Source organism: Oncorhynchus clarkii, chromosome 24 (genome assembly GCF_045791955.1).
Source record: "Oncorhynchus clarkii lewisi isolate Uvic-CL-2024 chromosome 24, UVic_Ocla_1.0, whole genome shotgun sequence".
Taxonomy (NCBI): domain Eukaryota; kingdom Metazoa; phylum Chordata; class Actinopteri; order Salmoniformes; family Salmonidae; genus Oncorhynchus; species Oncorhynchus clarkii.
Window position 1 is genome coordinate 40,835,556 of NC_092170.1, and position 12,060 is coordinate 40,847,615.

Genomic DNA, 12,060 nt, shown 5'->3' on the forward strand with positions numbered 1-12,060 from the left:
GCATCATGATTTGACCTAGTTGGTTTTTTTTTTTTTTCAAAGTTTGCAGTTGTATTGAAAGCAGCATATTTCTCACTGCAATAATTTTGTTAGGACTGTCTGGGAGTGGTCCCGTGTGGGGAAACTGAAAACTAGCTGTTATTGGCAGAGAGGTTTATTTCCCTTTGTTATTGGTCTATTAACTAATTTACCGCCTGGTGATGTCACCAACTCCACCCATGCAAAAGCTGCTGAATAGAAGGTCCTGTGTAGATTGTGTGTTGAAGCAGCAACTATCAGGAAATAAGACTGACCCATTATTTTTCTCTCACACTTTTACAGTGTTAGTTTCATCAACAATATAATACAAAACATAGAGGGGGGGGGGGGGGGGGGGGGGACTGGACTTTTAAGTTAACAATGCAATGCTTCAAATGTGAATGATTACCACTGTCAATGGGTCCTAAATTGGTGTGTGCACTGCTATTACTAATTGTAATGATAAGCACAGCCTAAAGTAAAGTTATGACAAACGTAAAAAATCTTTGGCTAAATGGTTAAACGTTGTCATTCAAATATATAAAAAACAATGATGTAAGTAAGTAAAACATGTAAGCGTGTGTTTTCTGAGTGAAAACCAAACAATATATATATATATATATATATATATATATATACCATATAGAACTCCAGTCCTTATTTTAACATCTAGAAAATTGTCAGCACCCACTCTACTCTTTGGCAGTATTGAAAACAGTAGGTTCCCGTTCAATAAAGCGAAGGGACTGTTTGAGAACTCCGCTCCGTGTTTTGTCGGTATCCCCTGAACTCCAACCCTCGCTCTCTCTGTCAGCTTCTCATTCCGTCTCAATATGCCTCAAGATGGCGGCCAATGCGGGATCAATGTTTCAATATTGGAAGCGCTTTGATTTACAACAACTGCAGGTCAGTTTTTTTTTTCTTCCCTCATTTGAGTTGCTTTGTACCATTTCAATATTTATTTTGCTAAGATCGCTGCATTGGATATGTTTAAGTTTCGAAATGGCTTTTCTGTCGGTATTTCGATCCGCTCGTAGTGAGACAGACCTCTTCTCGTATTGATCAAAGTGGTTTTCTCGCTGATCGGAAATTGATCCTCTTTGTTCAATTCCCATCGATCGGCTCGCGCCCTGGTGACGGCGTGGGGGTCACGTCGTTACCGCATAAAACCCACAATGCTGAGTTCCGGAACAGACCATAATATCCCCCAGAAATACACACATGTCTCCATGTCAACTTTTTTTTGTGTGTTGTTGTTGTTGCATGAAGTAGCCAGCCAGCTAACTGCTTGTTAGCTTGGTCTGTAGCTTGCGTTTGTTGGTCTTTGGAGAGAGAAATAAAACCCCATGAAGTGCGTCTATGATGCGATAACGCTGTGATCAGTGATGACCTCCCCGGCTGTCAGATCAGACACGTTTTGAGTTTGACAGTAACTTTCTAGCCCAATGGATTTGAACACATTCGGTGCATTTTTAGTGATGAACGTGTTCAAACAGCCATCGCTACTAACACACAGAGAGACTGCTGTCTACATACAGACTTGAAATCATTGGCCACTTTAATAAATGGATCACTAGTCACTTTAATAATGTTTACATATCTTGCATTACTCATCTCATATGTAAATACTGTATTTTATACCATCTACTGCACCTTGCCTATGCCGCTCGGTCATTGCTCATCCATATATTTATATATTCTTAATCCATCCCTTTAGATGTTTGTGTATTAGGTGGTTGTTGTGGAATTGTTAGATTACTTGTTAGATATTACTGCACTGTTGGGAACTAGAAGCACAAACATTTCGCTACACTCGCATTAACATCTGCTAACCATGTGTATGTGAACGATTTGATTTGATAGCAAAACAACTAGTTAGTTAGGTGGGTTAACAGCTAAAGATAGCCTGTGTTGTTGTCGAATCCCAGAAGTGGTAGCATGAGTGGAAACAGCACAGCAGCTGGCTAACCCCTTTAAGCGCGCTTCTCATCTTGTATTATATTACACTTTTAACCAACACGAAAACATTAGTGTAGGAAATTGTCTTTGTATGCCAGACAAGTGCCACATTTTGGCCTGCTTACTAGCAATCAACGTTATATTTGTGGCATAACATTTCATTATTTTTAGTCCGGTACGTTCTCAATTTGGCTGTAGGTGGAAATGTACCATTTTAGGAGGTGGGGAAAAAACTGCCGATTTTATAGTAGAGGGAAAAATGGTGAGACGTATACTTATCACACGTTCAATAAGGGTTGTAGTCTAAATGTGCTTTCTCATATACGGACTATGCTTCACTCATACCTTAATCATGTCTCATCTTCATTTATCAAAATGTATTTGATCCTTTCTGAGCCTGTGATTCATCTACAGATGAAATGATTTCAGTAATGTGCACCCCCCCCCCCCCCCCCCCCCCTTCCTCTTTGAAGTGGAGTGTCTACATTTGGTCTAGGATCTGTTTTTTTTTCATACATTGACTGCCAGCGCAGTGCACTGCACAGCCAGGACATTTAAATATGCATCCCATAAGTTTGTGATAAGGCCCTGGGTACTTATGGCAAAGGCCCATCAGAAGCTGTTAGTCAGGACAGTGAATCTGGGTGTGTGCGGAGCAGAGACCAGTAGACTTATCTGGATGATATGAACCAGCCTGTCTGGAGGTTAGAACCAGATGGAGATGTGTTCTCTCAGAACATTCACTGGCTATTATTGATGACATCTTATTTACTGGCCCTCCCACTGTGCTGTCTGCTCCCACTGTGCTGCCTGTTCCCACTGGGCTGCCTGCTCCCACTGGGCTGCCTGTTCCCACTGTGCTGCCTGTTCCCACTGGGCTGCCTGCTCCCACTGTGCTGCCTGTTCCCACTGTGCTGCCTGTTCCCACTGTGCTGCCTGCTCCCACTGGGCTGCCTGCTCCCACTGGGCTGCCTGCTCCCATTGGGCTGCCTGCTCCCACTGTGCTGCCTGCTCCCACTGTGCTGCCTGCTCCCACTGTGCTGCCTGCTCCCACTGTGCTGCCTGCTCCCACTGTGCTGCCTTCCAAGAAGAATCTCTGATCAACACGGCCTGTCTGTCTGTCTGGAGGTTAGAACCAGCCAGAGCTGTGTGTTCTCAGAACAGTCTGTCTGTCTGTCTGTCTGGAGGTTAGAACCAGCCATAGCTGTGTGTTCTCAGAACAGTCTGCCTGTCTGTCTGTCTGGAGGTTAGAACCAGCCAGAGCTGTGTGTTCTCAGAACAGTCTGTCTGTCTGTCTGGAGGTTAGAACCAGCCAGCGATGTGTGTTCTCAGAACAGTCTGTCTGTCTGTCTGTCTGGAGGTTAGAACCAGCCAGAGCTGTGTGTTCTCAGAACAGTCTGTCTGTCTGTCTGTCGGTCTGGAAGTTAGAACCAGCCAGAGCTGTGTGTTCTCAGAACAGTCTGTCTGTCTGTCGGTCTGGAAGTTAGAACCAGCCAGAGCTGTGTGTTCTCAGAACAGTCTGTCTGTCTGTCTGTCTGGAGGTTAGAACCAGCCAGAGCTGTGTGTTCTCAGAACAGTCTGTCTGTCTGTCTGTCGGTCTGGAAGTTAGAACCAGCCAGAGCTGTGTGTTCTCAGAACAGTCTGTCTGTCTGTCTGTCGGTCTGGAAGTTAGAACCAGCCAGAGCTGTGTGTTCTCAGAACAGTCCGTCTGTCTGTCTGTCTGGAGGTTAGAACCAGCCAGAGCTGTGTGTTCTCAGAACAGTCCGTCTGTCTGTCTGTCCTCAGGCTTGTCAGTTGTTTGCAAACTTTGTAGCTGCCTCCCTCCCTCCCTCCCTCTCTGACCAGAAGCTGGTGCTTATAGTGGTGGATTCTGCCAGAGGCGTCATGCCCACAGGGGGCACATGGGCACCTGACCCCCTCATATTTGTCCTGTTTAATAATCTTATTACTATTAGATGCCTAGTAATTTTCTGAAGTTGGCTTTAGCTAGCCTAGTTAGGTTCCCAACTCCCACTAGCTACCCAGAAGCCATTTCAGGCTATCCATCAGGCTATTATAGCAGCCATCTTGTCTAAGTATCTTAAGTGGCAGACTCTAGGTTGGTAGACTACAAAAACAAGCAATAACTAAATGTACTGAACACGACTCGTTTTCCTTTTAAGTCTTTCACCCAGGTTTTTAGCAGAGATTCAGAGAATCATATTTGATTTCTTTAAGAATAAAAATAGATTCACCCGTCAGGAGAATAGACGGCTGAAGAAGGGCCCTTTAAAATGTCATAAAAATAGACCATTATTTGCATAATGATTATGCCTCTAGATTGCAGGGAAAAGCTGTTTAAAAAAATTAAATACAACATTTTCCAACTTACAGACTCTCCTGTATGCTGCGGCGTTACATTAGGTGTGTGTTTTGTCATAAATTCTGTAACAGCAACACAACCGAACAGACGTCAATAGTTGATGCGTTTGCCCAGGGCTTAAATAACAGCCTGCCTGTTCATAGCCTTTAAACCCCCATTTGATCTGTGACTCTTTTATTCTCTCAATGAGAAACAGCTACTGGACAAAGAGAGCTGTTAGTTAGTCTCTCCGGCTCCCCTGGTTAGGGTTAGAGAGAGCTGTTAGTCTCTCTGGCTCCCCTGGTTAGGGTTAGAGAGAGCTGTTAGTCTCTCTGGCTCCCCAGGTTAGGGTTAGAGAGAGCTGTTAGTCTCTCCGGCTCCCCAGGTTAGGGTTAGAGAGAGCTGTTAGTCTCTCTGGCTCCCCAGGTTAGGGTTAGAGAGAGCTGTTAGTCTCTCTGGCTCCCCAGGTTAGGGTTAGAGAGAGCTGTTAGTCTCTCTGGCGCCCCAGGTTAGGGTTAGAGAGAGCTGTTAGTCTCTCTGGCTCCCCAGGTTAGGGTTAGAGAGAGCTGTTAGTCTCTCCGGCTCCCCAGGTTAGGGTTAGAGAGAGCTGTTAGTCTCTCTGGCTCCCCAGGTTAGGGTTAGAGAGAGCTGTTAGTTAGTCTCTCTGGCTCCCCAGGTTAGGGTTAGAGAGAGCTGTTAGTTAGTCTCTCTGGCTCCCCAGGTTAGGGTTAGAGAGAGCTGTTAGTTAGTCTCTCTGGCTCCCCAGGTTAGGGTTAGAGAGAGCTGTTAGTTAGTCTGTCTCTGGCTCCCCAGGTTAGGGTTAGAGAGAGCTGTTAGTTAGTCTCTCTGGCTCCCCTGGTTAGGGTTAGAGAGAGCTGTTAGTTAGTCTCTCTGGCTCCCCAGGTTAGGGTTAGAGAGAGCTGTTAGTTAGTCTCTGGCTCCCCAGGTTAGGGTTAGAGAGAGCTGTTAGTTAGTGTCTCTGGCTCCCCAGGTTAGGGTTAGAGAGAGCTGTTAGTTAGTCTCTCTGGCTCCCCAGGTTAGGGTTAGAGAGAGCTGTTAGTCTCTCTGGCTCCCCTGGTTAGGGTTAGAGAGAGCTGTTAGTCTCTCTGGCTCCCCAGGTTAGGGTTAGAGAGAGCTGTTAGTCTGTCTCTGGCTCCCCAGGTTAGGGTTAGAGAGAGCTGTTAGTCTCTCTGGCTCCCCAGGTTAGGGTTAGAGAGAGCTGTTAGTTAGTCTCTCTGGCTCCCCAGGTTAGGGTTAGAGAGAGCTGTTAGTCTGTCTCTGGCTCCCCAGGTTAGGGTTAGAGAGAGCTGTTAGTCTCTCTAGCTTCCCAGGTTATGGTTAGAGAGAGCTGTTAGTCTCTCTGGCTCCCCAGGTTAGGGTTAGAGAGAGCTGTTAGTCTCTACGGCTCCCTAGGTTAGGGTTAGAGAGAGCTGTTAGTCTCTCTGGCTCCCCAGGTTAGGGTTAGAGAGAGCTGTTAGTCTGTCTCTGGCTCCCCAGGTTAGGGTTAGAGAGAGCTGTTAGTTAGTCTCTCTGGCTCCCCAGGTTAGGGTTAGAGAGAGCTGTTAGTCTGCCTCTGGCTCCCCAGGTTAGGGTTAGAGAGAGCTGTTAGTCTCTCTGGCTCCCCAGGTTAGGGTTAGAGAGAGCTGTTAGTTAGTCTCTCTGGCTCCCCAGGTTAGGGTTAGAGAGAGCTGTTAGTCTGTCTCTGGCTCCCCAGGTTAGGGTTAGAGAGAGCTGTTAGTCTCTCTAGCTTCCCAGGTTATGGTTAGAGAGAGCTGTTAGTCTCTCTGGCTCCCCAGGTTAGGGTTAGAGAGAGCTGTTAGTTTCTCCGGCTCCCTAGGTTAGGGTTAGAGAGAGCTGTTAGTCTCTCTGGCTCCCCAGGTTAGGGTTAGAGAGAGCTGTTAGTCTGTCTCTGGCTCCCCAGGTTAGGGTTAGAGAGAGCTGTTAGTTAGTCTCTCTGGCTCCCCAGGTTAGGGTTAGAGAGAGCTGTTAGTCTGCCTCTGGCTCCCCAGGTTATGGTTAAAGAGAGCTGTTAGTTAGTCTCTCTGGCTCCCCAGGTTAGGGTTAGAGAGAGCTGTTAGTTAGTCTCTCTGGCTCCCCAGGTTAGGGTTAGAGAGAGCTTTGAGCTGTTCGTTTCTCTCTTTCCCAGGTTTAGACTCTAAATGACAACGCCTGCATTTCTGTTAGCGAGATCTCACTGGAAAATAGAGGGTGGCGATGAACGCGGACGGAGAAGGTTTTAACGGCCATTATAACAGTCCGGTACAGCTACAGTTGAGTTTCTTTACGAGGCTTTTCTTCCTGAGATGCCTCAGAGTCGGACAGAGTGGAGGTGCCTCAGAGTCGGACAGAGTGGAGATGCCTCAGAGTCGGACAGAGTGGAGGTGCCTCAGAGTCGGACAGAGTGGAGATGCCTCAGAGTCGGACAGAGTGGAGATGCCTCGGAGTCGGACAGAGTGGAGATGCCTCGGAGTCGGACAGAGTGGAGATGCCTCGGAGTCGGACAGAGTGGAGGTGCCTCGGAGTCGGACAGAGTGGAGGTGCCTCGGATTCGGACAGAGTGGAGGTGCCTCGGAGTCGGACAGAGTGGAGGTGCCTCAGAGTCGGACAGAGTGGAGATGCCTCGGAGTCGGACAGAGTGGAGATGCCTCGGAGTCGGACAGAGTGGAGATGCCTCGTAGTCGGACAGAGTGGAGATGCCTCGGAGTCGGACAGAGTGGAGATGCCTCGGAGTCGGACAGAGTGGAGATGCCTCAGAGTCGGACAGAGTGGAGATGCCTCAGAGACGGACAGAGTGGAGATGCCTCAGAGTCGGACAGAGTGGAGGTGCCTCAGAGTCGGACAGAGTGGAGGTGCCTCAGAGTCGGACAGAGTGGAGGTGCCTCAGAGTCGGACAGAGTGGAGGTGCCTCAGAGTCGGACAGAGTGGAGATGCCTCAGAGCCGGACAGAGTGGAGATGCCTCAGAGCCGGACAGAGTGGAGATAGATAGAACAACATGCATCGATTTCCTTATACCTTCTTAAAAGTGTCCAACTCATAAAATTTGCCTAATTCATACACTACGTGGTCAAAAGTATGTGAATTCAGCTATTTCAGCCACACCTGTTGCTGACATCGAGCACAAAACCTTGCAATCTCAATAGACAAAAGATTTTCTGTAGAATGGCCTTACTGAAGAGCTCAAGTCAGTTGGTCACATTGAAGTGAAGGGAAACTCTTTAACACTACAGAATACAAGGACATTCTAGACTTGTCTGTGCTTCCAACTTTGTAACAACAGTTTGGGGAAGGCCCTTTCCTGTTTCACCATGACAATGCCCCCGTGCACAAAACGATGTCCATATAGAAATGGTTTGTTGAGATCGGTGTGGAAGAACTTGACTGGCCTGCACTGAGCCCTGACCTCAACCACATTGAACTCCTTTGGGATGAATTGGAATGCTGACTGCGAGCCAGGCCTAATCGCCCAACATCTAGTGGAAAGCCTTCCCAGAAGAGTGGGGGCTGTTATAGCAGCAAAGGGGGGACCAACTGTGCTATGCATTAGCGGTCTAAGGCACTGCATCTCAGTGTTGGAGGCGTCACTACAGACACCCCGGTTCGATTCCAGGCTGTATCACAAACCGGCCTTCCTAGTTGAAGGTTAAATAAAACATTTATTAGGGTTCATTGAAATCTGAACCAAACTCAATTCTGATTCAGGTACAGGCCCAGCCTCCACGTTAGTATTAATATAGCTGTATCTGATGGTACAGGTCTACCTACTGAAGAGACTAGAGAAGGGTTGTGTCTTTGGCATCATTAAACTGAAGATGAATCTTTATCAAAAATTCTCTGTATTATTACGTGATTAAAATATGTAATCATGTAACTGTAATTAACTAGGAATTCGGGGCACCAAGGAAAATATTCAGATTACAAAGTTATAATTTTCCTAATATAACTTTCAGATATTTTAACATCTGATCACTTAGTGCTCTGATTAATGAATTCTTCTTTACCTCATGTTAGTCTCATTCCAAACGTCGTACATCAATTGTCTTAAAATCATTTATTTACTAACTAAGTCTCACAGAAATGCATAACACAAACAAACAAAGTAGATATGGTTATAAAGAAATGAATGGCTGCAGACTAGTAATTAATATCAAAGACTTGTTCTTATTCTGTCGGTATCGATAGTCTAAGAGTTTAACCACGTGGGATGGTTAAAAGACTCAGCAATCTACTCAAGCCTTATTTACCTCTGTGATAGAGGTACTGGTCTCGTCTCAACCCTTAGCCCCCCTCATAATTGAGGTAAGCTCGGTCTGGTGATAGAAAACCCAGGTGGGGTTTTTATTCGGAACATAGAAAAGGGCTGTTCTCATGACGCCAGGTCCTGTCTGTGCACCTGGGGGTGTGCCAAGGACTTAGTGAAACATTAAACAGAAATACAATTCTCTCACATTAACATCATTACAAAGTATCACATCATTTCACAAATAATATCATCTTTACACATTCATTTTATACAACAATTAGATGTAAAGCCTCATAACTGAGGCTATTGTATAAACAGGGTTATGGTAATGTGGCTGTATTGTCTCTCATGAGTTTCACAAAATTGTACCAAATGGACCAGTTCGTAGCTGGATTCTTCACTGATCTTTTATACCTTCTCCGGAACATAAATGTTGTTCAGACCTCCAGTTCTGTGAGATGGAAGAAATTAATTTGTTCTCTCTATGAAAACTCACTCTCTCTCTATACTGTCTGGCCCTGAGGCAGGATTCTCCTCCAGGAATTTATGACCTCTCTGACCACAGCAGCCTGAGTGTAGGAGAGAGAGAGGGGGATGGTGCTCGCTGTACCCAAAGAGGGCAACGTCATGACAGAAGTTAGTATTAATATAGCTGTATTTGATGGTGCAGGTCTACTGTAGAGAAGTTAGGAGGTTAAACAGTTGTATTAACACCTCTCAGCGGCTGGTCTGATGTTGTCTGCAGGAGTAACAGTGTTCATTTATGAGGTGGAGGTCTGGACTCAGACTGGTGAGAGGGTGTTGGTACGTAGAGATGTCTGGACCCAGTAACTGACTGGCTGATGACACTATGTCTGGACCCAGTAACTGACTGGCTGATGACACTATGTCTGGACCCAGTAACTGACTGGCTGATGACACTATGTCTGGACCCAGTAACTGACTGGCTGACTACACTATGTTTGGACCCAGTAACTGATGACACTATGTCTGGACCCAGTAACTGACTGGCTGATGACACTATGTCTGGACCAGTAACTGACTGGCTGATGACACTATGCCTGGACCCAGTAACTGACTGACTGGCTGACGACACTATGTCTGGACCCAGTAACTGGCTGGCTGGCTGATGACACTATGTCTGGACCCAGTAACTGACTGGCTGATGACACTATGTCTGGACCCAGTAACTGACTGGCTGATGACACTATGTCTGGACCCAGTAACTGATGACACTATGTCTGGACCCAGTAACTGACTGACTGATGACACTATGTCTGGACCCAGTAACTGACTGGCTGGCTGATGACACTATGTCTGGACCCAGTAACTGACTGACTGGCTGATGACACTATGTCTGGAGCCAGTAACTGACTGGCTGGCTGATGACACTATGTCTGGACCCAGTAACTGACTGGCTGATGACACTATGTCTGGACCCAGTAACTGGCTGACTGATGACACTATGTCTGGACCCAGTAACTGACTGACTGGCTGACTACACTATGTTTGGACCCAGTAACTGGCTGACTGATGACACTATGTCTGGACCCAGTAACTGACTGGCTGATGACACTATGTCTGGACCCAGTAACTGGCTGACTGGCTGATGACACTATGTCTGGACCCAGTAACTGACTGGCTGATGACACTATGTCTGTACCCAGTAACTGACTGACTGGCTGATGACACTATGTCTGGACCCAGTAACTGACTGGCTGATGACACTATGTCTGGACCCAGTAACTGACTGGCTGATGACACTATGTCTGGACCCAGTAACTGACTGACTGGCTGATGACACTATGTCTGGACCCAGTAACTGACTAGCTGATGACACTATGTCTGGACCCAGTAACTGGCTGACTGGCTGCTGACACTATGTCTGTACCCAGTAACTGACTGGCTGATGACACTATGTCTGGACCCAGTAACTGACTGGCTGATGACACTATGTCTGGACCCAGTAACTGACTGACTGGCTGATGACACTATGTCTGGACCCAGTAACTGACTAGCTGATGACACTATGTCTGGACCCAGTAACTGACTGACTGATGACACTATGTCTGGACCCAGTAACTGACTGGCTGGCTGATGACACTATGTCTGGACCCAGTAACTGACTGACTGATGACACTATGTCTGGACCCAGTAACTGGCTGGCTGACGACACTATGTCTGGACCCAGTAACTGACTGGCTGGCTGATGACACTATGTCTGGACCCAGTAACTGACTGACTGATGACACTATGTCTGGACCCAGTAACTGGCTGGCTGACGACACTATGTCTGGACCCAGTAACTGACTGGCTGATGACACTATGTCTGGACCCAGTAACTGACTGACTGGCTGATGACACTATGTCTGGACCCAGTAACTGGCTGACTGGCTGACGACACTATGTCTGGACCCAGTAACTGACTGACTGGCTGATGACACTATGTCTGGACCCAGTAACTGACTGGCTGATGACACTATGTCTGGACCCAGTAACTGACTGGCTGACGACATTATGTCTGGACCCAGTAACTGACTGGCTGATGACACTATGTCTGGACCCAGTAACTGACTGGCTGGCTGATGACACTATGTCTGGACCCAGTAACTGACTGGCTGGCTGATGACACTATGTCTGGACCCAGTAACTGACTAGCTGATGACACTATGTCTGGACCCAGTACCTGACTGGCTGATGACACTATGTCTGGACCCAGTAACTGACTGGCTGCTGACACTATGTCTGGACCCAGTAACTGACTGGCTGCTGACACTATGTCTGGACCCAGTAACTGGACCCAGTGTTTTCCATTAGTTCCGCCTGTCGGCTAATCAGTGTGTTACAGACATTTTCAGCTGGCTATATCTCCACTTCATGTTAACAAGGCTACTTTTCATCTAAAAGTTTCGATTCGCTAGTCCGTCAAGCCCTCTCCTGCTACAATGAATGATATGCTGCTTCTAGCAAGCTATTGATACGATAGACTCCTGTTAGTCACAAAGCGAGCGCCGATAGGGAAACGCAGCAGAGAGGACGAGGTGAAGCAAGAGGTTTCACTTTCACCAAAATATGTCCAAAATAAACCTAATGTGTTTTATTGATACGATAGACTCCTGTTAGTCACAAAGCGAGCGCCGATAGGGAAACGCAGCATAGAGGACGAGGTGAAACAAGAGGTTTCAAAATAAACCTAATGTGTTTCAATGGGACCTTAGCTTGTCACCTACCTTCCCGCGTTTGGGACAACGACTCCCATTGTTAGGGTGGCGACATGAGCATCTTGTCATTACACACAGATCTCTGGTTGCAGTCTAATTTCTTTACACAGAGGAGGGAGAGCGAGTGATGCTCGTGAATTTTGTAATCCCTTGTAATGTAAGTGGTAACAATGAGTCAATCCTCTTATTTTGTTTTGCGTACTTCATGGGCCTACTAAAGTCAACCATGGAGACATGGCGAATAGTAGACTATTTACTGTGTGTTGATTGGCGACCGAAC

At 46.8% G+C, this 12,060-nt stretch overlaps 1 protein-coding gene across 1 annotated transcript in view; it reads left to right on the forward strand.

The window, feature by feature from the left end:
* Window positions 1–817: 817 nt before the first annotated feature.
* Window positions 818–12,060, forward strand: part of LOC139383004 (homeobox protein cut-like 1) — a 136,351-nt gene continuing 125,108 nt past the window's right edge. Inside the window, exon 1 of the mRNA XM_071127294.1 lies at window positions 818–924. Coding sequence (XP_070983395.1) covers window positions 862–924 — 63 coding nt within the window. The 5' untranslated portion in view covers window positions 818–861. The remainder of the gene's footprint in view (window positions 925–12,060) is intronic.